The sequence below is a fragment of the Fusarium fujikuroi genome, chromosome FFUJ_chr03 (assembly GCF_900079805.1).
Source record: "Fusarium fujikuroi IMI 58289 draft genome, chromosome FFUJ_chr03".
Lineage (NCBI taxonomy): Eukaryota > Fungi > Ascomycota > Sordariomycetes > Hypocreales > Nectriaceae > Fusarium > Fusarium fujikuroi.
The window spans coordinates 641,804-664,244 of NC_036624.1; the positions used below are offsets into that span (position 1 = coordinate 641,804).

A 22,441-nucleotide genomic window follows, 5' to 3' on the forward strand; every position below is an offset into this window, starting at 1 on the left:
TCCATGTGAGTAAATTACACCATGTGATTTTCCAAAGTCTCCCAATCCAATTGTTCTACGCCCGTGAGTGACAATGATGGATTGTGATAAATCCAGTAGAGGTCGTCTTCACCCTCGAGCACGATGTCGCCAAGGTCTTGTGCACCGGCCATGACGGCATCTTGTTCTCCAAGGGCATTCTCACTCGTCAGGTCCTGGTCTTGTGGCTCACTCGACGCAATGGGCGCAGCTCCCGACGCCTGAAAAGAAAATGGTTGCATAAGCATTTGTGGCTGTGCAGCCTCGACATCTGGCGTCTCTGTCTCAAGAGTTAGGCTGGTGCACATCTGATCGATCTCAGCCAGACGCTTCGTAGCAGCTCTATTGCCTAGGTTGGAGAGATGCGTCAGGATGCTCCGGACACTCTCGATACCTTGATAGGCCTGAGCTTTGTCAGAGTTGATGATGACTGCGAGAACGAAGATAAAGCCGGTGGAAAAGAGACAGTCGAGATCAAGGAACGCATGCTTGGCTGGATGTGAAGGTTGTCAGCAGACAGTCGGATAAGCAAAGATAAATATGCGCACCAATAATGTCTTGTTTGCATAGACCATGAAGAATGACCAAGCTCTTGCGGGCTGCTTCGACGCATGTATCTGCAAGGCGGCGAAGAGCAGGGCTCATGGATGTGTACAAGTCGTTTCCTCCGCTGAAGCTGTTACGAGCCATATACAAGAGGATCGGCCGCACTGCGTATATGATGTTCTACCGCCAGTCAATTAAACTCCACAGCAGGCTAGATCAACACGGCAGGGTCTTTACCTGATTAACCGTCAAATGGAGGGATGCAGTTGTCCTTGCCGATGACAGTTGTGAGCTGGACAACGGTGCCTCGTGAAGTATGAGTTCGGTAGGGTTTGATCCGCCTGAAATTTCCGCTGGCATCTCATTTTCGATCTTGCGGAGCGACTGTAGGATGTCCTGTACTTCCTTGATGAAAGTTGCCTCCTCCTGATTGCTCTGAGAGTAGATGGCTCGAAAAAGGTCAGTGCGGTGCATCTAGACGCGTAGGCGCACATGTTGACTAACTGGTGGTGATGCGGCCTGTGATCTGAGCCAGCTTTGCGTTAACAGCGATGGCAGCAGCAGATTGGTATCCGATATGATCCGCGGGCTGGGATGCAGTAATTTCCGTGTCTGAAATGGACATGGGGAAGCCTACAGCAGCTGCAAGTCTTCTGCTATGGCGTCAGGGCATGGCGATACTATACTATAGTCAAGGATGACATACCGTTCCTGCATGTAGATCGACCACCAGAGCCGGTTTCGATGCACAGCTTCCGAACGCCTTTGACTTCTGTAAGATCCAGACTTGTGGAGAGAAAGACCCAACGATAGACGGAGGGCTGAGCTCGCCTGCAACAGTGTAAGTTTCAGTTTGTAGACTTTAGGGTTACAGTCAATTACTGACGTAGAGATAAGCGTCCTCTTTTCGGTCTGCGATTTGTAGGTAGAGGGCCGACAGTCCCATCAGTTCGATGCCCAAGACTCCTTGCTTTCGTAGGCTACTGAGATCGGGCATGCGCTTGAGCGCCTCGTGAAAGAACTCATCGCCCGGTGGCTTAGACATGTCATCCCACTTGGCTTGAAGAAGCCTCCCGATTGCAAAGACCAGGAGACACTCAGCATACCATAGCTCGGTCACTCCAGTATCAGCGGCGCTATCATTAAAGAGGGAGAATAGATTATCTGAGAAGGTTCTAACGTCAAAGAGCTGCTGTGATATGCCCACGTTCAGGACGACAATGTTCAGCATGCTATGCGCGTCGTCTTCTGTAGGCCAGTACTTGATCTTGTCTATACCTAGCCGGCTCTGGCAGATGGATCGTGGAGTAGTATCAGCAGGCCGAGCAGAGACTGGTCCTGGGTTTGGCCTCGATCGTTCAATCAAGAGGGTTCTTAGCTCGGAGCTAAACGTGTCGCTCGAAGAGAGAGAGGTTCCAGGCGTAAGAGCTGGGTAAAGAGAGATCGAATAGTGAGCACGGTCTGATGGACGCAAGAAAGCGATGATGCTTGGCTTACCTGTCGGTTCCCGGGTTGGTCTTGGGCTCAATGTCGTCACTACGGGTTCGAGAACCTCATGATGTGGAGATCGAGGAGATAGTGACGGCTGCTGCTGTTGCTGTTGCGTATGTTTGCCATTGCGTGAAACATCACCTTGTACATGGGTTTCGGACAATGAAGGCGGTCTCTGAGCTGCAGGAGATGGCAAGCTGTGTGCAGAGGCAGGCTGCCCGGAGCCTGCTTGGCTCACATCTTTGATTAAGTCAGCAGCCTAAAGCAGGGAAATGCGATGTGATGCGATGTCAGGTACCGTCACGACTTTCGTACTGTGCCACTCTCTCTTCCAGATTTCGTATGTGGCTGGTGCAGTCAGCAGAGCGCCATCTTTCGAACTAGGTATGCAATGGATGCAGCTTACGTGACTGAATAGAGTCTCCGCCGAGACGGCCGAGTAAAAACACAGTCTAGGCCACGCTTGACGCAGTATACGCAAGGCCGCGTACCGGAGCACTTGACTTTCTTGTCACGGCACATGAGGCAAGCTGTGGAGGTGCGCGGGCCGATGCCGACGCCGTCACCGCGTCTGGGCTTGGTCGGCGGCGGTCTCTGTTCCAGCCCGGGGCCGTCTTGGATTAGCGTCTCATCCATACCTAGGCGATCAATGACTTCCGAAATATCGGCAACGGAGTGCCGACGTATCAAGGTCAATAAAGCTTGCCCATTCGGCTTTTGACAGACGTGTCCGCTTTGGACCGGATCCGGGAGCTACTCTAACTCCGGCATCATCGGATGTCGTTGCCGAAACAGGCTTACCCGATTTGGTAACAGTGACCCGAATATGATATACATCTTGGTCTCTTATTGTGCTAGACTGGAAATGTGAATATCAGAGTATTCTTCTTGTTCGTGTATCTCAGCAATGTCGCTTTCAACTCATCTTCGTCGGGCATTACTGTATGGTGTGTGCGATATAGCGACTTTTCCTTGTATTGATGCTACGCAGCAGACAAGGCCCACCTGGGTCTAGTCCCTGGCTCGTCGCAGAAAATGCTTACCAAGTCGAGCAATCTTTCCATTGACTCTGTCATATATGACCTCGAGGATTCTGTCGCCACCGAGTCCAAAGAGCTGGCTAGGGGATTGGTCGCAGATCATATTGCCGCAGACGCCATGCAAAGGTCTGTCCGAGGGCCGAAAGAGGTAGCTGTGCGCATCAATGGAGTGGAGACTGGTCTTGCACTACAAGATATTCAAGCGGTATGAGTTGGATCTCTATCTGCCCCTTGCGTGCTGTACTGTGCTATGCTAACACTTAAACAAAATATGCTCAAGAGCGTGGATGACCTCGATACAATCGTCGTGCCCAAGGTTCAGTCTACAGCAGATTTGCATTTCGTTGCCGATGTCATCCGTCATGTTGCCCCTCAAAGGGTACTCTTTAGGCCTCCAATGACCGAGTCTTCCCAGCAGACGGGAAATGCACCTCGGTCACGGCTCTTACATGTTATAGACTTGATTGAATCTGCCCTGGGCCTTGCCAATGTATCAAGCATATGCCATGCAGGTCAACGATTGGGATTAGTAGGACTCGGTTTTGCTGCCGAAGATTTCATGGCTAACGTCGGGCTTTCGAAACTTCCAGATCGACGGGAAGTTCTCTTTGCACGATCCACAGTCGTCAAGGCGTGTCGAGCCTATAATCTTCCTTCCATCATCGACATGGTGTCTGTAGATGTGGCCCATGGCACCTCTTTGGAAGAGGAAAGTAGAGAGGGCCGAAGCCTTGGCTTTACCGGCAAACAAGCCATCCATCCTTCTCAGGTCGAGGCCATTCAGCGTGCCTTCGGCCCATCTACTAAGGAAGTAAAATGGGCGTTAGAGGTTTTTGGGGGGGATATAGAGTCGCAGAAACAGGGCAGAGGCGCTTGGAAACTCAATGGGTGCATGATTGATGCGCCTGTTGTCAAGGCGGCCACGGCATTGCTGGATAGGGCTAGGGCATGCGGCAAAGATGTCGGCACACACATCGCAAGATGCAAGGTCGGTTCCTTGGAGAAGAAGACTAACAGATCATTGTGATGCTGGTAGTTTTGAACTATTGTGTGACATCTTGTGGAGATCTGTATGCCTTGCATGCAGAAACAGATACTTCGACTTGGTAGTAGTCAGCGATATGTAAGTCGTGGTCTCGCTTACATATGATTAGCTGTCAAGCAATCGCTCAATCCGTTCGATGAGCTGTCTGTGGAAGACGCGGTTAGGTTGCAGGAACACAGGCAGCCAGCTGAGGAGATTGTTGCCGTTTCTGCAGGACCGCCCAAATGCCAGGATGTCCTCGGAACCGCAATTGCAATGGGAGCAGGCAGACTCCATGGAGCCCTTGGTAGTTGCAAGACTGCTTCAGGCCGAGGCAAGAGAGGAAATGTCAAACCTGGCTCTCTTGGGCAAGTAGGCCATAGATAATGAATTTGGTCAAACAGGATAGTTACTTGCCGGCTTCCTGAATTGGCCACAGGCTACGCAGGCTGGCAAGATCGAAATCGAGGGAGACAGTGACATGGTCACGAGGCAGATAGATGGAGTAACACAGACGGTCGAGGCTCAGCTATCCATGGTGGTAACGACTAATCTAGGGCAAGCAACTAATCTAGGACAAGCAAACATGACCAGAGAGCTAGAGTGACAGTGATCATAATGAAACTAGATCCTTTCCCTAGGGCCAAATAAGGTAATATTGACTGAAGAGGCTACTGGAATTGCCCTTTGGACTAAGCATGGCTTCTTGCTCCGTACAATCCGACGGGAACAGACTTAGTTGTTGAGAACAGTTCACTGCAGGCTCAATTGAGGAGCAATGTCAGTAACGGCATACATCTAAGAAAGATAGAGACTTCTCATCAAATAGTTTATTGTCCTTTCTAACAGGCAGCTAGTAACAAAAGTTCGCATGGTGTAGTTGCAACAAGAAACCAGCCATGGGCTCGAGTTGTGTTGTATTTTAGAGCGCCGGACTCAGCATTTGAGTCTCAAGGTGCTTTGTTATCTAGTTCTGAACATTAAACACATCATCAATGAGTGCTTTCTCCTCAGCATAGTGAAGATGCCGAGACCTTGGAGTTAACATGAATTAATGAGATACCGATGTATAATTCAACTTGCCCAGGATTCTTCTAGGAATAGACCTCTCGATTGCATAAGCTAAAAAGAGATATTATTATCCTGCCTGTAGTGCGCGCCCGATCTCCAACTGAAAACACCAGCATCTTTTGGTTTGTAAATAACCAGGCTGGGCTGCTCACCCTAGAGCGGAAGATTGACACAAATCGATTCAAGCTTGGCGCCCTCTCGACCTCCCAAGCCTTCCGAAAACGGTAAACCGGCTCAGCGGGAAATTTGCGATCGACGCGCTTCGGTAGTTATCGCCAAGCAAAAAAAAGCCTCAACACCAAAGCTGGATCTCGTGATACTGAATCAGAAGATTTTTCACGACATTTTAGGTAAACAGGGTCCACTGAAATAGGCAGCGAAATAAAAGTTGTTACCCCGTGTCATTGAATCCACAGATACTCCGCTGGGGAGAGATCCCCGTGGAGTAGAAGGCCGAGAATTGGGCCGATGGGAACTGGAGAACAACGGTGATCGGATGAAGATGAAGTCAATTACTTGGGCTGCAGAAGATTATCTACATAAGGATGCAGAATCAACTTCACAATTGGTAAGTGTAGTCACAACAAGCTGACGAAAGGTAGAAGATAAATGCCCTCAGGCTCAATCGTCGCGCCAGGTAATCAATCAAGTATCAGATGCAGCAACCAGTCCAGATGAAACGTTTCGTCGCCAAGAATGGTTCAGTCCCCATAGCCATTGCAACATGTATTCTTCGTTCTAGAAAACAAACCGGTAATAAGAAACCATAGTTTACAACAAATCGCGCCATAAACTCCCGGAATTAATATCGTGATGGAGGCTCTGCGGTCCGTCATGCACCGTGCCCTTGGCTCTGAAGCGAAAAAAAAAAAAACTTGCTGGTGGAGAATCACGAGTCGTTCCCCGGCGGAGCCCCAAATTGGGTCTGTCGCGTGCCAAAAACACCCAGTTCAGTTGGAGTTCCCTTAGTTAGTGATGACATTATTCCAGTTTGTTAATTCCGAACCCGCCAAGAAGAAAAGCCGAGAATTCAGCTGCCCAGACGCAAAAAACGATCGATCGCCCAGGACGGCTTCTTCGGGATCTCTGCTTGGCCATCAAGAACCAGCAGCAAGCCTGGCGAGTTAAACCCTCCGAGCTGTAAGAATTTACAGGGATTAACTGGAGATGGTGCACTGTGACGCAATAAACGCGGGAAATAAGCAGGACCTAAACTGAAAAAACCTCGAGCCTCCTTCGATGAAGTCATGTCATTGTGGGGACAAAAGTTTATCAAGAATTGTGCTGCCTGGTTGTGGACTCTAGCGGTTAGACCGATTGGAAGAGCGATGAACGCTTGAACCTATTAGACTACTAGTTTGTTGGTTGGCTGAAATCCTTTTGTTTGCCACGACGTCATTGCTGAACCTGACTCGGCCGAGTTCAAACTGCACTGCAGCAGTGTTGGATGAGTCTCTGATCAGCAAATTAGCTGCGTGATGGAATAACCACATCACTAAGCTTGTCTCCTCTAGGCCATCCAAACACCCCGTAATATGTGCAAATCTCATCCTTGACTGCTGATCTCTTTCTTTGCGTCGGCTACAACGGCACACAATCCCAAACTCCTCTGTCTTCCCCACGTAGACTACACCACCATCTGGGGGGACGCATCGGTGATGTCAAGAGTGGATTCTCCCAAGTTTTGTTCTTGTCAAACTGGTGATCCCCCAGCTTTTTAAATATCCACCGTCACCCCCATTTTGCCAACAAGCTTAAACTTCAGACGTACCATAACTCTGGTAGTTGTTCAATATGCCGACTCACTTCTCAGACGATCCGCCGCAGGTCATCAATCAGGATGACCTGCACGTCGCTAACTCGCGGCTCCAGCAGAACTTGGATGGTTCTACGGACCATAGCGGCGATGAGAGAACGCACAATGCTAACGGTGCTGGGCTAGAGAAGCTGGGGACCTACGACAAGTATGAAATCACCGAGGATGATTGCTACGATGAGTTGGGCTACTCGTTCCCCAAGTGGAAGAAGTGGTACATCCTCACCGTCATCTTCTGGGTAAGTTTGCTCAAGCCTTGGTGTTTTGGCTCCTGGCTAATGACTCATAGGTCCAAGTATCCATGAACTTCAACACCTCCCTCTACTCCAACGCCATCCCAGGCATCTCCGAAGAATTCAACGTTAGCGCCCAAGCCGCCCGCTGCGGTGCCATGATCTTCCTCGTCCTCTACGCCTTCGGCTGTGAGCTCTGGGCTCCCTGGTCTGAGGAATTCGGTCGATGGCCCATCATGCAGGCATCTCTCTTCCTTGTCAACATTTGGCAACTCCCCGTCGCACTGGCTCCCAATTTCGCTACCATCATGGTTGGTCGTGCGCTCGGTGGTCTTTCATCCGCTGGTGGCTCCGTCACGCTCGGTATGATCGCTGATATGTGGGAGTCTGACCACCAGCAATACGCTGTTGCATATGTTGTCTTTTCTTCGGTCGGCGGTTCGGTTCTTGGACCTATTGTTGGTGGTTTCTGTGAACAGTACCTCCATTGGCGCTGGTCAATCTGGATCCAGCTTATTCTCGGTGGATTCGTTCAGATTGTTCACTTCCTCACTGTTCCCGAGACACGAAGCACGATTCTCATGAACCGCATCGCTAAGAAGCGCAGAAAGGAGACAAACGCCAACTTCTGGGGCCCTGATGAACTCGTTCCCTTCCGTGAGCGTTTCTCCGCCAAGGAGATCCTCATCACATGGACCCGTCCCTTCAAGATGTTCCTCACAGAGCCCATTGTCCTTGTCCTTTCTCTCCTCTCCGGTTTCTCCGACGCTCTCATCTTCATGTTTATCCAGTCGTTCGCTCTGGTTTACAAGCAATGGGATTTCGATGCTGTTCAGATTGGCCTGACATTCCTTGCTATCGGTGTTGGCTATGTCATTGCTTGGTTGGCGTTCATTCCTGCTATCAAGAAGAACATCAAGGAGCGACGGGAGAAACCGAATGACGAGCGTGCACAGTACGAGTCGCGTCTGTGGTTCCTGCTCTACACTGCACCTTGCTTGCCTATCGGACTGATTGGCTTTGCCTGGACGATCCAGGGCCCCCCCATTCATTGGATTGGCTCTTTGATCTTTGCTGCCATTGTCGGTATCGCGAACTATGCCATCTACATGGCGACTATTGACTACATGATCTGTGCCTGTAAGTCTACTCGCTTTCAATTGTAAGGTCTCAACTGACAACATCTAGATGGTCCCTACTCTGCTTCAGCCACTGGAGGCAATGGTTGGGCTCGAGATTTCCTCGCTGGTATTCTCACCGTCCCCGCCACGCCATTCTTTAGCAACATCGGCGCTTCATCCGGCAAGAATCTCGAATATGCATCGACAATTCTCTTCTGTATCTCTTTCGTTCTTGTTGTCGCTGTTTATGTCATCTACTGGAAGGGCCCAGCTCTTCGAGCACGATCGCCTTTCGCCCAGCGTCTCGCTGGTGAGCGCCAAGAGAACGTTGAGCAGGGACGTCGCGGAAGCGTTGCCTACGATGCTCGACGAAGGAGTAAGTCTATTGAACGTTACTCTGTAGAATGGTATACTAACGACTTATTAGGCTCCACTGCCACTGGAACGTCCGACGTTGAGCGTCCCCCCGTTGCTGCTCGCCCAAGTTATGGACGCCAGTACAGTAACTCCAACCGTTTCTTCGGCGAGAGTCGTGTTACGCCTCGTGGAACTCCCAGGGGTACACCGTCGGCGAGCCGTCGCAACAGCAAGCATTACTAGAAGGGATGGTGGTGTTTGCAAACTTGGTAACAGAATGTTGGCTATTTTCTGAATGATACCCTGCTGAAAACGAGCTTCATGAATTGTACATTTTATACTTTAGCATTTAAATATCCAATAACTGTGAATTAATCATAATAAGAAGCAATGAGTGACGATCCCTTGCTTAAGCATGGTGTGGGAGACTTCCCCTCCAATGTCCTATGATGTCGGTACAGTAAATGTACCTATGTCATTATATCGTGTACTCCTCGGAAAAGCCAGTCGAACAGTGTCTGGGTAGGGCCTGGTTTGCATTAGTTACGTCAACATAATGCTTCTTTAAGCTTTTAAAGGGTCGAAATAGGCGATGAGTCTAAAGTTTCAAGGGGTAACTTTGTCATGATGAGTGCTATTTTAGGACTCGAACTTTTAATGGAATCCTTCATTAGATTAAAGCTCGGTGAGAGATGTGGAAAATTATATCACTAAAAACAGTGAACCTACCGCTCTAAATTACAATAGTATTTGCTGAGAACATACCTGTGCATCGTTGCAAGCCTAAACAAACCCACAAGGGGTCAGGGCACCTCGTTTTTTGACGGTACCAAAGGTATTGCTAATACAAGAGAGAATTAAATCTAATTACATGTCATACCATGTTTCCTTCCTCTTCCTCCGTATGTTTTACCATTGTCTAAGCACCTCTTACAGAGAACCTGTTCGGGTGAGTGCGCCTCCTCCTTCGGTCGTTTCAATCTCAATGAAGTACTGATCAGGGACAGAGTTTTCCTGGTTGAAAGAGAATTGGGAGAACATCTCCCCACTCTGCAGACCAATAGTTGCGCTCGAACCATGTTTTGTAGTCTGATAGTACTCAAACCTGACCAAGCCGGGATGGTCCTCGTAGAAACTGACCGAGAAGTGCTCACCGGTTCCTATCAGCGAAGGCTGAAGACTGCCAACATTATACTCGATGGTGAAGGTGCTGCCGCGGGCGGTTTCATAGACATCGTAGAAGATGCCCGTGTTACAGGTGCCCTCGGTGATCAGGAGATCTTCCCAGTAAGGCATGATGCTATTACTCGGGATGCTTTCGGTGGGCAATCCGGTATTGGCATAAGAATTCGAGCCCGAGTCTAGTGATAGAAAGCCGTTCGTGCTGACGTAGACACTGCTTGAGGCAGCGCCAAAGAACTCGATGGGGAAAGGTGCAGTGACGCCGGTGTTGAAATCATCATATCTACCATTCTGTGCGTCAAAGATCGGAGTGGGATTGGCTAGGAGTATGGTTTGGGCACAGCCGGGGTCTGCGGCGGTTGTTGTAGTAGCGGCCTCTGTAGTAGTAGTCTCGGCCTCTGCTGTGGTGGTTGTCTGAGCCTTTGTGGTGGTTGCCTCCCCGGTCGTGGTTACAGCCTCAGTGGTAGCTGTAGTTCCAGACTCGGCGGCTGTGGTAGTCTCAATTGCTGTAGCTGTTCCCTCTCCAGTAGTGGTAGTGTCCACTGATGCAGCCGTGGTGCTGGTCAAAAGTGTCGTAGAAGTCTCGGTGTCAGTCTCGCTGGTTTCGGCGGTAGTACTGGTCTCAATAACTGCCACACTGGTATCCGTGGTGGATGACACGGGGAAGATCGCGGTCGTAGATCCAGTGAGCATAGTTGAGGCCATAGAAGCTGGGACAAGTCAACGAGAGTTCTCATCTTGAACGGCAGTTTACGGATGCAAATGGACATACTGGCAGAGGAAGTCCTCGGCTTGCAGGGACCGGCTACTACCGACTCCACTACAAAAAGGCTCAAGGCCAAAGACAAAAGTTTCTTGGAATGCATATTTCTTAACGAGTGACGGGGCTTGTAAAGAGTGACGAGGACGTAACGAGCGACAGTCCCTCAAACAAGAGACATGTGAGAACGAAGGGCAACAACCTTAGAGCTGATGGATGGAAGAGTCATCTCTGGATGATTATAAATATCACAGGAGCTACGGAGTAGCCCCTGGTAAGTCGGGTCAGGGCCTTTCCTCCATACCCTGACTTCGTGTAAGGCGCATGATGTGATCTGTTAACTCAAATTCTCACCAATCGGGCACCTAGATCACCCTCAGGGCGACGGAAAGCAGGGGATAACGGAAATACACTGACCTGACTTAATTTGCTTTACTCTTCAAGCGATCGATAGTCTGCGACTAGCGTTTTCACTACTGCCCTTTAGCTTGGCCACGTATAAAGATAAGCTTAACTCAAGTCAGAGCAATAGAGAGGCAAATGGCAAATAGGCACCTTCACCATGAGCAATTAAAGGCACTAGCTAAAGTCTGCATAATGAAACTCAGACAAGAGCTCGTAGGAAGAAGTTAAAGCGCAAGACGGTAATTTTTGGTCTAAAAAAGCAAAACCTAAGCGAGCCCAGCTGAGAGAAAAATGCCGCTATTTCGAAATAATTGGCAGAACTAGCTAAGTTGTTTCCGTTAGCTCAGCCAGCCACGTGCAGCCACCAAATTGCGATTAGAAAAATTTGAGCAGCAGGGTCCCTTTACGATTGCAGCGCGTCCTAAACCGATACTGATATTGGCTGGGTTGTTCGAGTACATGAGTCAGTTAGACCATAAATCAAATGAATGTATCATGCTCCTGCGTCTCTTCACATTGTCACAGCGAGTCATGGATTTCCACGGCAATAAACCGGGAGTGGTCGGTGAGACTTGTTGTTGAATGAAGCTTAAACGTTTAGAGCTTGGAGAAACAGCACGAGCGTTGCAACCTAAGTGAGATGTATATTGCCATACTAAGATGCCAGTACTGATTCCAGCCCTCGCCTGTTCACCCTTACCTTTCTTAGCCGCTGGCCTTAACCAATAATAATATCAAGCTCAAGGTTCTCGCCCTCTTTAACACAATACTTTGCCGCAATGTTTCTATGATCAATGTTCATAACCGACGGCTCAGTCTTTGTAGCCTCGCGAGACAGATAGTATCAGTGGCAGTAGTCGGGACTATTACAACCTTTCTTCTTCCATCTCCATTCTTTGCTCTTTTTGAAAATTCTTTTGTCTTCTCATTGGTACTGAGATGCCATTTCTCCTGGCGTCAAATTGAGATGTTGGCGTCTTGCGGTGAAGGCATATATATGAATACCTCACGGATGTGCCGTGTCTCAGCCTTGAATTTGCGCCACCGGTCATTAAATGCGCATATGTAGTCCATGTAAGACATCCTGCACTGTATAAACTTGTTCAGCTATACCTGTAAGGGATGGTTGATTTGCGGCCTAGAGTTTGACGATACCTCCCAGATTCGACTTTTTGAGGCCCGAAACGCTGAAATGGATGTTCAATAATAGGTAAAACATACAGTAGATTGAAATAATCTAAGCCCTACGAGGAGACTCTGTCCAAGCAGGTTGAATTGTTATCAGTCACACACGCGCACAGCGCTTGATTACATTCAAGCAACCTTGGAAATTCGATTTCTCCAGCATAGCTTACTTCAATAGTGCGACAAAAGACGGCAGAGGAAGCAAAGTACAACCCACGGTTCATCATAAGCGCGCTCATCACACTGTCTCACTGTGAAGCTTTCAGCTGTGACAGTTCGCATGATCGACGGTATGAGACAGGTTTCTAAACCCCTCTTTACCCCTCCGACAGAGCATGTCGTTCAAAGGAGACTGATGCTGGAATGCGGCCCGTTCCTACCCGGGGCTTGGGTTCTATAGCTTTCTATTATGACATCGGGGCATATGCGAGTTTCTAGCCATTGGTCTTGGTTGCAAGCTTGATCTTGTCGGTCATCGCGATTTCAGTCAATTGATATGATGGCTGCATATCCTGTCTTGGACACCATCCACGGAACGGATGAGCCCGTTCCGGTCCGTATATCCCGATGTCGGATGATTTCTGTCAGATATCCCAGAAAGATTCCAGGCACGTAAGGTTATGCGAATCTATAGAGTTATACATTGGATATATTCCTTCAGTTATTAATAATTGAAAGCAGATTGCTGAACGAAACGCTAGATGGCTATGATTAACAGGCTAATACAAAATATAGTCCTCGATAATCTTCAAGAATATCATCTCCAAAGTCCCCATACTAACAGTATAATGCACAACACCCATACTCTTCTTATGGTGCTCCAAAGTCTCAATCACCTCAACAACCTGGCCCTTTCTATTCTGCGACGCAGCAAAGGCCTCATCGGCAGTGCTATTAGCCGGTATACTGAAACGGAATTGTCCGCCCAGACTCAACCCTCTAAAGTTAGCACCTGGAAACGTCTTGCGAATCCATGCTTCGACCTTTTGCATTTCCATCTGGTCAGAGGATGGTGCTGATTCTAGTACCAAGTGTACTTCGTAGGAGTTGCTGTGTCTGTTGCGGAGTTCCTGGATTGTGCCAGCGGCGAGGATGCGTTTTGAAAGGATTGCGACGCGTGTTGCTAGCATATCTGCTTCTTCCATCGAGTGTGTCTGCAAACTATTAATACTTTGATAGAATCTGAGAGGGTAGGCACCTACCGTCAATAGAACTGAGCGGCTTGATGAAATGCCGGATAGCATAGCCCACATGTCGCGTTTAGCTATAGGGTCCATCGCTGAACTCGGTTCATCCAGGATGAGGATTGGCGGGTTGCCTGTACTTGTCAGTTTTGTTCGGTGGTGTTAGGCGATATATCATACCTAGCAACGCAATAGCCAGACTCAACTTTCGCTTGTTCCCGCCAGATAACCGAGATGTCAGCTTATCGGCGTGAGGCCTCAATCCAACCTTGGACATGACCAAGTTGACGTTCCTCTGAACATCTGCGATACCCTTAACGCGAGCGTAAAAAGCGAGCTGTTGGCGGACAGTGATTTGATCCAAGGCGTCAAACTGTGGGCAATCTATAAAGTGATCAGTAGGTGAAAAGGTCTAACATATGTCGGTGCTTACAGCCAATGCTCTGTCGCCCTGCTCGAGTATCCTTCTGCATATCCACGCCCTTGATGTAGATGTTGCCGTAATCTGGGCGAACTTCACCTCGCATCATATTGATAGTAGTCGTCTTGCCGGCTCCATTTGGCCCAAGAAGCGCTGTTTGGTGTTAGTTGAGTTGGAGACGGGGGTCGCGTACAGCACTTACCCAATAACTCGCCCTTCGCCATAGTGAGCGATACACCATCAACAGCAACATTACCACAAAATGACTTATAAATCTGATCAACATCTACCAGGTTCCCACTCATGCCTCGAGACTTTGTCATCGGCGCCATCTCAATGTGAGCATCCTTCCCGCTGATCCTCCTCCTCTGATACAGCGGCACGACATGCTCTGCCCACAAAGTTCGGAAAGTCCATGTTCTTCCGTCAAGTAACAACAAAAGAGCAAACAAATATGCGACTTGAATGCAGAGGAGAAGAACCGGGCCACCGTAGGCATGGATGTTGCCGGGATAGCTTATCACTGCATCACCACGACATCCTGCGGCCCAGACGTTGAGGCCGACGACCATGGCGCGGAAGAGGTTGGCGACAGGGAAGATAAGACCAAGAATGAACACCGCTGTGTCCATGGATGAAGATCTATTGCCTGGGTTTTGGTTGACAGAGGCAATCTGACAAGTCAGCATGCGTTTTCTTGGGATAGGTGAAGTGACATACCATGAGTCCTGCGACGGAAATACCAAACATCAAAAGCGAAACACAGAATGATATGCCAAAAGACGCGAGTTCTGACCGAGCAAATAGGGAGATTATATAACACCAGAGCATCATTGCAAAGCCGTACAGAAGCATAACAGGGAAGAGATGCCAAGCGCCGTACCACTTGAGAATAATCAAAGAGATAAATAAGGTTGATAGGCAGGAGATGAGAATAACAAAGACTATGTCGACAATGATGTGGGATGTCCATAGCGCAAGAGGTTGGATCGAGTTGGAGTATTGTAGGGTTCGAATCTTTCGAAGTCGTTCGTACGCAGGGTATAGAGCGAAGAAGGCCGGGTAGAGGACATGCAGGACGGTGAGTAACTAGGAGACATTAGTGTTAATCAACTCAACAGGTGAAAAGTGACCTACGATAGCGAGAAACATGCCAGGGCCAGGGTCAGACTATTTATATGGTCAGCGAGCCCAGACAAAACATAGGGTCACATACCGGTATGGAAGAGCTGAAGTATGCAAAAGAAAGAGAAATTGGAGTTTCACTCTTCAGCTGACTCCACATATTCAGCATCAACATCGATCCATCAGCCCCATGCTCGGCGTTATACGCAAGCGTATCTTTATCCTTCCCATCCATGTACAGCGCTCCGGGTACAAGTTGTCTCGGCTTATCACGAATTTGTTTCAAGAAAGCATCATAGTCATCTTGAAACTTGAACTGTTCTTGGTAGGCCTTCATGTCGTACTCCTTCCCGATAGGATACTTTGACAATGAGCGAAAGAGAGTCTTGTTGAGAGTGTTTGGACCAACAAGCATGGTGATATTATCGGAACCTGCGAGATCATAGTAGCCGTTCGGGCGAAGAGCTATGGGCCATGGTTCGTCGAGGATGGATGAGTCGGTTGATACGCAGGGTGTTGGTTGGAAGGGAGTGGGATCGTTGGCCATGGCGCTAAAGACGGGTGTGAAGATTAGTGGAATCGCGAAAGCGAGAATATACCACCAGAAGCCTCTCTTGAGAACTAAAAGACGCTTGACGAGGAGAGCTGAGAGTTGTTGGAGGAACGAAGCTTGCGTCCCTGAACTGAGCTGACTGTCCGGTGTTTCGTTCCCTTCCAGAAAAGGACTCCGGTCAGAAGTTCCAACATCGTCGTCATCACCTTCATCGGCGACCTTGAGGAAGACATCTTCCATAGTAGGTCCACTTAATGAAGTATCGGAGTATCCCGCTGCTTGTAGGGACGTCAAAAGCGCTGCAGCAGATGTCGAATCAGGAGTGTTAAACACAGTCTGCCCTTGGTGCACAGTCGTAGCATACGGTGTATCCGGTGGATTCTGAACGCCGGGTAAATGTACGCGATAACCTCCTCCGTGGAGATTCTTCAGTGCTGCCGTTGAACCCTGACACTTGACGTGGCCGTGCGATACAATGACAACCTGATCGGCTAAAACTTCGCATTCATCGAGGAAATGGGTCGTGAGGATAAGACTTCGCTTCTGACGTTCGGCAAGGATGATGTTCCACATTGCTCTTCGAGAGACAGGGTCCTATACCGTTAGTGAGTGCAGTGTAATTTGACGGATTTACGTACCATACCGGTGGTTACTTCGTCCATGAGGCAGATTGAACTGCCGCCTGCTAACATACATAGCATTTGGACCTTTCTCATCTGACCTCCGCTGAGTGTCCCGACAGGACTGTGCTTCTTTAGGGAGAGGTCGCAGGATTCGACAAGGGTGTCAAGAGATTGGGGATCTGTTGCTCCGCCTTTCATCATGGCCCAAAGTCTACCGTGTTCGAGGACCGAAAGCTCGGGCCAGTGGATGTTGCGTTGAGGACAGATGCCTTGCGAGTTAGTTCAAGAGCTAGGTCGTGATGATAGACTTACCAAGGTTTGAGCGAGGGGCATTGACATTTATCGAGCCACTTGTGAGCTTTTGTGTACCAGCAATCAAACCCAGTGTTGTTGTCTTGCCAGAACCATTAATACCAAGAAGACACAAGACTTGCTTCCTCTGCATGGAAAAGCTAAGTGAGTTGACAGCTATCGTGGGACGAGCTCTTCGGCAGCATCGTCTCCAAAGCGAAGGTTTATATGTTTTTGTGAGGTCCACGATCTCAAGAGCCGTTGGATTATCGGTCGTGTTGGCGCTTGCGAACTTTCTACCTTTGTTGCTAACACCATGAGACCACTTCTCAATAACAATAGCTAACAAGGGGTAGAACACTATGGTGAAGAGGAGCAGCCCCCATAACATAGATACTGTAACTTCGTATATGCGAGGTTGATGGGGGGCTGGTTTAGAGATGTTCGTTGCGAGACCTTGGGCTTCGTTTCGACAGAGTTGGTTCAGGAAGAAGATGTAATTCGAACTTGGGAAGATTGCAGATAGTATTAGGACGATAAGCGCTGGAACGTTTTCGGGTTTCGAGTCGAGGATTTCGCAGAGGGTGGCGAGGAGCATTAAGACGATGACCATGGAGATGGCGGTATATCGGATGTTGATGGTGGCTGCAAAGACACTCATGCTTGTGAGGGATAGCCCGGAGAGGATCTGCCAGAGGATGATGATACCGGCGTTCGAGGTTGGGACAAGGAGGGCTGCATACACTACTATCGTTAGCAGATTAGACGGGACGATAATATGTTGTACTTACAAGCTCCAAAGATTATCCAACTAGGTAGGTAGATGATATTAAAAGCAATAAGATAACTCAACACCCTCGCCGACGCAGCACCACCCGTCATCACATCAATCAACTGCGCCATACCCGCCTCTCTCTCAGTCGATATCATGCCGATGATATGAAACACCGACGAAATCATACTCAGAAAACACACGATTCCAAAACCGCCGACCATAGTCGCCGCAAAGTTACGACGCTTTATCTCAGCAGCTTGATCTTGTGTTATCCGAGTAAACATGTAATTATTCGGAGTCGTGGTTGAGTTCGTGATGGCGTTTTCGACGGCGAGTTGGAGCGGTGCGTAGTGGTTCTTGGAAGGCGTCGTGATGTCGAATTTGGTTGATGCTCGTGCTGAACTAACCCTGATGGTGTAACTCCACGTCTTGTTACCCGCTTTACTAAGAGGTGAATCGTTGAAAATAACAGCAGCGTAGCAATTCGTTACACCGCTTAAACTCGTGGGACATCGTTTTCGTAAATCAGCTTCACTATCAGCAACTTCAACAGTCCCCTTCAGCCCATCTTTGATCTTGGTAATAACACCACCAACATCAGACCCCGCGTTCGAACCCTGCACGAAAACAAGTTTTGTCTCAGAGGGAAGAGTCTCAGCAAGGCTTGGGATGGGAGATGGCTCTCCAACGCCATACCTGCTTCCATCGCCTGTGAAGTTCTGGATTTGGAGGACTAGAACGAGAATCAGGACGGGGATTAGGAGAGCTCGGAGGAGTGTTGAGAGCCAGTGCTTGACGAGTGCAATCAGGAAGATTTTCCTTGTCAGGGCTTGCAGTTGCCGGAACCATAGTCTTGTGGATGAGAACATGATTCGAGAATGTGTGAAGGATGAGGATATTCATGATATGATTATGTTAGGCACTATATACATATCCGCGATTACTTGGGCTGCCTCTGGACGAATTGAAAGTCATAGTGGCCCTCGGAGCTAGGGGTGAAAGAAAACATAACAGCTGGATAGGTATAGGTATGTGACCAACCAATCTTGTCTCCCTGGTGTCTCGTGAATTTTTTCACAATGAGGCCAGATGCATTATCACAGTAACTGCCTTCTTAAACGAGTTAGTAGACTTACGTGCGTCCAGTTTCATCGAGGTCTGTTTACATAATGTCACCAGAGAGTCTATAATAAGAAGGTTAAAGGGAAATTAAATTGAGTTGTGGAGACAAGGCTGACTCTGAGTTAGGCATACTTCACTCAAGCTCAGAATAAGTTCCTGCAGCCCTAAGAGAGTAGTCCAGATCGTGACGACGACTTCATCCCCTAGCGATGGAAAAATGATTTCTCGTATTGAAAGGATGTGAAACTGGTGGGTACGTGCGCTTTTTGCTGCTCAGCCACCACCTTGACGTTGCCCTGACGGGTTCCACTATCACAAGCTAAAACAAAGAGGAGCACTAGAACAAACTATCGAGGATTTGTTTTAGTTTTATCAGATCATTCTGGGTTTATTGGTTGGAGGTAGTTCGGTGATTTACTGTATGGGCTTAGCTTGCGCGTGTCGGTAGGTGAACGTTGCATTCAGGTACACGAAGCGGAATTGCTGCCGTTTGGAGGGAGTTGGACATGGTTTCCACGTTGCATCTCATGATTTGGAGAGGTGATTGGTCGCCCTTTTACGATGTAGGATTGACGGTAGGGCGAATGCTCGGCAGTGGGATCTTGGTGTTTGGGACTTTGCCGAGGGGGCCAGTGACATTGAACAAGAGGAGGCTGTGAAGGGATAAGTAATGTATGAAAGGATCACCATGGTTCAGTTTGACTCCTAACTCTGGAGTTTGTTGTCAGAATATGGTCAAGTCTGTTCAGGGATGCTATGCACATCCATGGATGTTTGGTAGTCAACCTCACCTAAATCTGATTGGTTGGCTGTCAATTAACGCGAACTCGACCTCCCAAACAGAATGCACTGCAATAGACCTTCTAACTGTCAGACGTTATTATTCCTTTTAGAAATATCTTACAACTCATCTCTAGCCAATTGAATTCCGCATTGAGTTGCATCTGAGCACATCAGTCTCACCAATGATCTCGCCTTACAAATCAACGATTAGAAATCACAATGACACCATCTCCAACACCAACAACATCATTTCAAGATATAAAAACCCCCAAATCAACCCAAAAGCCTTCACCTGAAACAATAAACAAACTATAATCTTAACTATCCTAAAATAACCCACCATGGCCCCAATTCGCACAGCCATTGTCGGCCTCTCATCCTCCGCCAAGACGTCATGGGCGTCAAACACCCATCTCCAGTACCTGAACTCACCCCTCGGCCGCTCAAAGTACCAAATCGTCGCCCTCCAAAACTCTTCCCTCCAGGCTGCCAAGAACGCTATAGTGCACTACAATCTCCCACCCGAGACCAAGGCCTACGGTACACCAGAAGATTTAGCCGGTGATAAAGACGTCGAGTTGGTCGTTGTAGCTACGCGTGTTGATGTTCACCATTCAAGTGCTCTTCCCAGTGTGAAAGCCGGCAAGGATTTATACGTGGAGTGGCCGCTTGCGCAGGATGTTCAGCATGCGAGGGAACTTGTTGATGCGGCGAGGGAGAAGGGAGTGAAGACGATTGTTGGGTTGCAGGGACGGTATGCGCCGCCGATTAAGAAGCTGAGAGAGATTATCGAAGAAGGGCGGATTGGCAAGGTTGTTAGTGCAGAGTTGTATGCATCTGGAGGGACGAATGATAGGGAGATACTACCGTCGAGTTTGGAGTATTTTACCCAGCGGGCTGTTGGGGGTAATATCTTTACCATTGGTCTCGGACACAGTAAGTCACCACCTTCAAAGAGTTTCAGTAGAAGCTAACAAGTCAGTCTTTGATCAGTTCCAGTCCATCATCGGAGACATCACCAACTTCAAAAGCACTCTCCACAACCAACGTCCCAACATCCGCGTCCGCGATCCCAAAACCAACGAAATAACCCATACAACGACCTCCAACGTCCCAGACCTCATCCTCGCCACAGGCCGTCTCTCCGAATCCTCCATCGCCCAGAAAGACGCCGCCGTCCTCGTCCGCTTCCGCCGCGGTCAACCCTTCCCTGGCTCCCCTCACCTGAGTATAGCCATCGCCGGCGAAAAGGGCGAGATCAGAGTACAAGTCTTTACCGGCACGACACTCCATGGCGCTTCGGCTTATGAGAAGCCTGTTGTTATTGAAGTACATGATTTTGAGAGGGATGTTGTGGAGCAGGTTGAGTGGAAGTGGGAGGAGTGGCAGCAGGATATTCCGCTGCTGGCGAGGGGCGTGGCGGCTGTTTATGAGGCGTTTGCGGGTAGGGAGAAGGATGGTCTAGTTAGTTTTGAGGAGGCGCTGAAGAGGCATCAGCAGCTTGAGGGGTTGCTTGGGCGGTGGGATGAGGATAGAGGCGTTTGAGTTCCAACTTTGATCAGTTTTGGCTTTCTTAATTAATGAGCAATTATTATACCGTGCCCGTTAGAGAGGAACACCTATTAGTGTGTTTATATTGGACAACAAGGTGCAGATGGGATGTGGCTTGCTGTATCAAAGCCACTTTATGCTGAAATCGACAATATTCAACGTCATGACTAGTACCCTTGTGATCTTGACCATGTATTTCTCAAAATATCGTCTTATTTTAGCGTCAGCCACCCTAAACTCATCATAAACTTATCAAGTTACATAAATCTTTACATAAGTTATATAAATTGAAGTAAACTTAGGACTCTGTTATTTCCGCAAGCTCCGCAGCCTGCTTCTCGATCTCAAGCGCCACTACACATAATCAGCACACAGCTTCATCTAAAAGAGCTTTAGTAGGTACTTACCATGAATTGCCACAGCGGCTCTCTTCCCTGTAAACATCGCATGCGGGACATTAGGCACACTGCCATAATTCGCATCGCCTATAGCATAAATACCGGGCACGCTCGTGAGCATGGTGCCGCTGATAACCCCCAACTTCCCCTTCGTCAGCACAACACCGGCTTTTTCTCCGATATCCGATCGCTGTCTGCTGGGGAAGCTCGAGAGGAAGGCAACGCGCTGCACGGGCTCACCCTCTGTGAAGTGCACACGGAAGAGGTCGTCCTTCGGAACGGAGGGCTTCCGGGGCTCCTTATCCACTTCTTCGCCTTCCTTGAGACGCACGAGAGATGTAATGGTGCGGTTATCGATCGTCACGTTGTGCAGATTTAGATACTCCTCCCACTGTGGAAATTGCGCGTCAGCCACTCTCCTCATCTCATCGTTGTCAGTCCCGTTGACGAAAGCGACGATGTCGGTGTCCAGCGTGAGGATTTTTCTGACGTAGATGGCCACTTTGTCGAGGGGGCACAAAAGACCGAGGGGCTGGTCGGCGTACTCGTGGCCGTCGCACCAGGGGCACGAGTAAATCCCCCTGCCCCAATTCTCCGTGATCCCGGGCGTGGAGGGCAGAATGTCTTTTAGACCAGTTGCGATAACGATTTTGCGCGCTGAAAATCCTTTGCCCTTTTGCATGATTGAGTTGGGGTTATGTTCAAGGGAGACGGAGAAGCGTGTGTTGTTGCCAGGGAGGCGTTTTATATCGATTACAGTTCCGTTTATCATCTTAACGGTCTTGTAGTGCTTGAGGAGACGGCGGGCTTCGTGACGGAAATAGGCTGGCTGAACACCTATTGACCAAGCCAATCAATTCCTTGAATCTAAGAGGCTAGATAGATGAGTTGGGCTGCTTACCGTCCCAGCCGATAACATCATGCATATGTGTCGTTTGGCCATTCCTATATTCTCCCGAATCGATGAGAAGAACACGCCTGCGCACTCTTGCGAGACCGCTCAAGGCAGAAAGACCAGCTGGACCGCCTCCGATGACGATGGCATCCCAGTCTTCACGGGGATGAGGATGATTGATGACGAGGGCGTTGGCCACAAAGAGGAGGGCTAGGAGAAAAAACAGCATCGTGAGGATGAGGGTGAGTATGGAAAGGCAATGTCTTTTGGGTGGGCATGATATCTACATAAATACAAGTACTCGACGTGGAGAGGATCTAAGTTTTTGGTGGTGATTTAAGCTCTCAGCCACAAGTCTCAACCGAAAATGACACGCCAAGCCAAGCAATCATATCAATGCAAAAACGTAAAGGTAAAGGATATTGAATTGCATACCTGCCAAGACCATTTATAGGCGTTTGTGGTGACGTT

At 48.8% G+C, this 22,441-nt stretch overlaps 7 protein-coding genes; 3 read left to right on the top strand and 4 right to left on the bottom strand.

Annotated features, from left to right (window-relative positions):
- Positions 1 to 14: 14 nt before the first annotated feature.
- Positions 15 to 2,691, bottom strand: FFUJ_02344 (related to positive activator of transcription; the record flags this gene model as incomplete). XM_023574063.1 has 8 exons in its annotated part: positions 15 to 511; positions 567 to 744; positions 802 to 1,013; positions 1,069 to 1,217; positions 1,271 to 1,395; positions 1,451 to 2,295; positions 2,354 to 2,403; positions 2,462 to 2,691. The coding sequence occupies 8 exons, from the start codon at positions 2,689 to 2,691 to the stop codon at positions 15 to 17; spliced, it is 2,286 nt and encodes a 761-aa protein (XP_023427486.1).
- Positions 2,692 to 3,090: 399 nt separating this feature from the next.
- On the top strand, positions 3,091 to 4,726 carry FFUJ_02345 (related to citrate lyase beta subunit; the record flags this gene model as incomplete). XM_023574064.1 has 5 exons in its annotated part: positions 3,091 to 3,300; positions 3,376 to 4,083; positions 4,162 to 4,218; positions 4,258 to 4,491; positions 4,529 to 4,726. 5 exons carry the CDS (start codon positions 3,091 to 3,093, stop codon positions 4,724 to 4,726), a joined length of 1,407 nt encoding a protein of 468 aa, XP_023427487.1.
- A 2,258-nt stretch (positions 4,727 to 6,984) lies between these two features.
- Positions 6,985 to 8,960, top strand: FFUJ_02346 (related to multidrug resistant protein; the record flags this gene model as incomplete). XM_023574065.1 has 4 exons in its annotated part: positions 6,985 to 7,245; positions 7,296 to 8,379; positions 8,428 to 8,736; positions 8,788 to 8,960. The coding sequence occupies 4 exons, from the start codon at positions 6,985 to 6,987 to the stop codon at positions 8,958 to 8,960; spliced, it is 1,827 nt and encodes a 608-aa protein (XP_023427488.1).
- Positions 8,961 to 9,647: 687 nt separating this feature from the next.
- On the bottom strand, positions 9,648 to 10,592 carry FFUJ_02347 (uncharacterized protein; the record flags this gene model as incomplete). Its single annotated transcript, XM_023574066.1, has 1 exon — positions 9,648 to 10,592. The coding sequence occupies one exon, from the start codon at positions 10,590 to 10,592 to the stop codon at positions 9,648 to 9,650; it is 945 nt and encodes a 314-aa protein (XP_023427489.1).
- Positions 10,593 to 12,968: 2,376 nt separating this feature from the next.
- FFUJ_02348 (related to ABC transporter) lies at positions 12,969 to 18,090 on the bottom strand (the record flags this gene model as incomplete). XM_023574067.1 has 11 exons in its annotated part: positions 12,969 to 13,403; positions 13,452 to 13,567; positions 13,614 to 13,817; positions 13,867 to 14,007; positions 14,057 to 14,528; positions 14,575 to 14,943; positions 14,992 to 15,024; positions 15,071 to 16,126; positions 16,171 to 16,424; positions 16,468 to 17,190; positions 17,238 to 18,090. The coding sequence occupies 11 exons, from the start codon at positions 18,088 to 18,090 to the stop codon at positions 12,969 to 12,971; spliced, it is 4,656 nt and encodes a 1,551-aa protein (XP_023427490.1).
- A 1,377-nt stretch (positions 18,091 to 19,467) lies between these two features.
- FFUJ_02349 (related to transcription co-repressor GAL80) lies at positions 19,468 to 20,671 on the top strand (the record flags this gene model as incomplete). XM_023574068.1 has 2 exons in its annotated part: positions 19,468 to 20,062; positions 20,109 to 20,671. The coding sequence occupies 2 exons, from the start codon at positions 19,468 to 19,470 to the stop codon at positions 20,669 to 20,671; spliced, it is 1,158 nt and encodes a 385-aa protein (XP_023427491.1).
- Positions 20,672 to 20,975: 304 nt separating this feature from the next.
- Positions 20,976 to 22,199, bottom strand: FFUJ_02350 (related to thioredoxin reductase; the record flags this gene model as incomplete). XM_023574069.1 has 3 exons in its annotated part: positions 20,976 to 21,031; positions 21,085 to 21,912; positions 21,977 to 22,199. 3 exons carry the CDS (start codon positions 22,197 to 22,199, stop codon positions 20,976 to 20,978), a joined length of 1,107 nt encoding a protein of 368 aa, XP_023427492.1.
- Between the last annotated feature and the right edge of the window lie 242 nt (positions 22,200 to 22,441).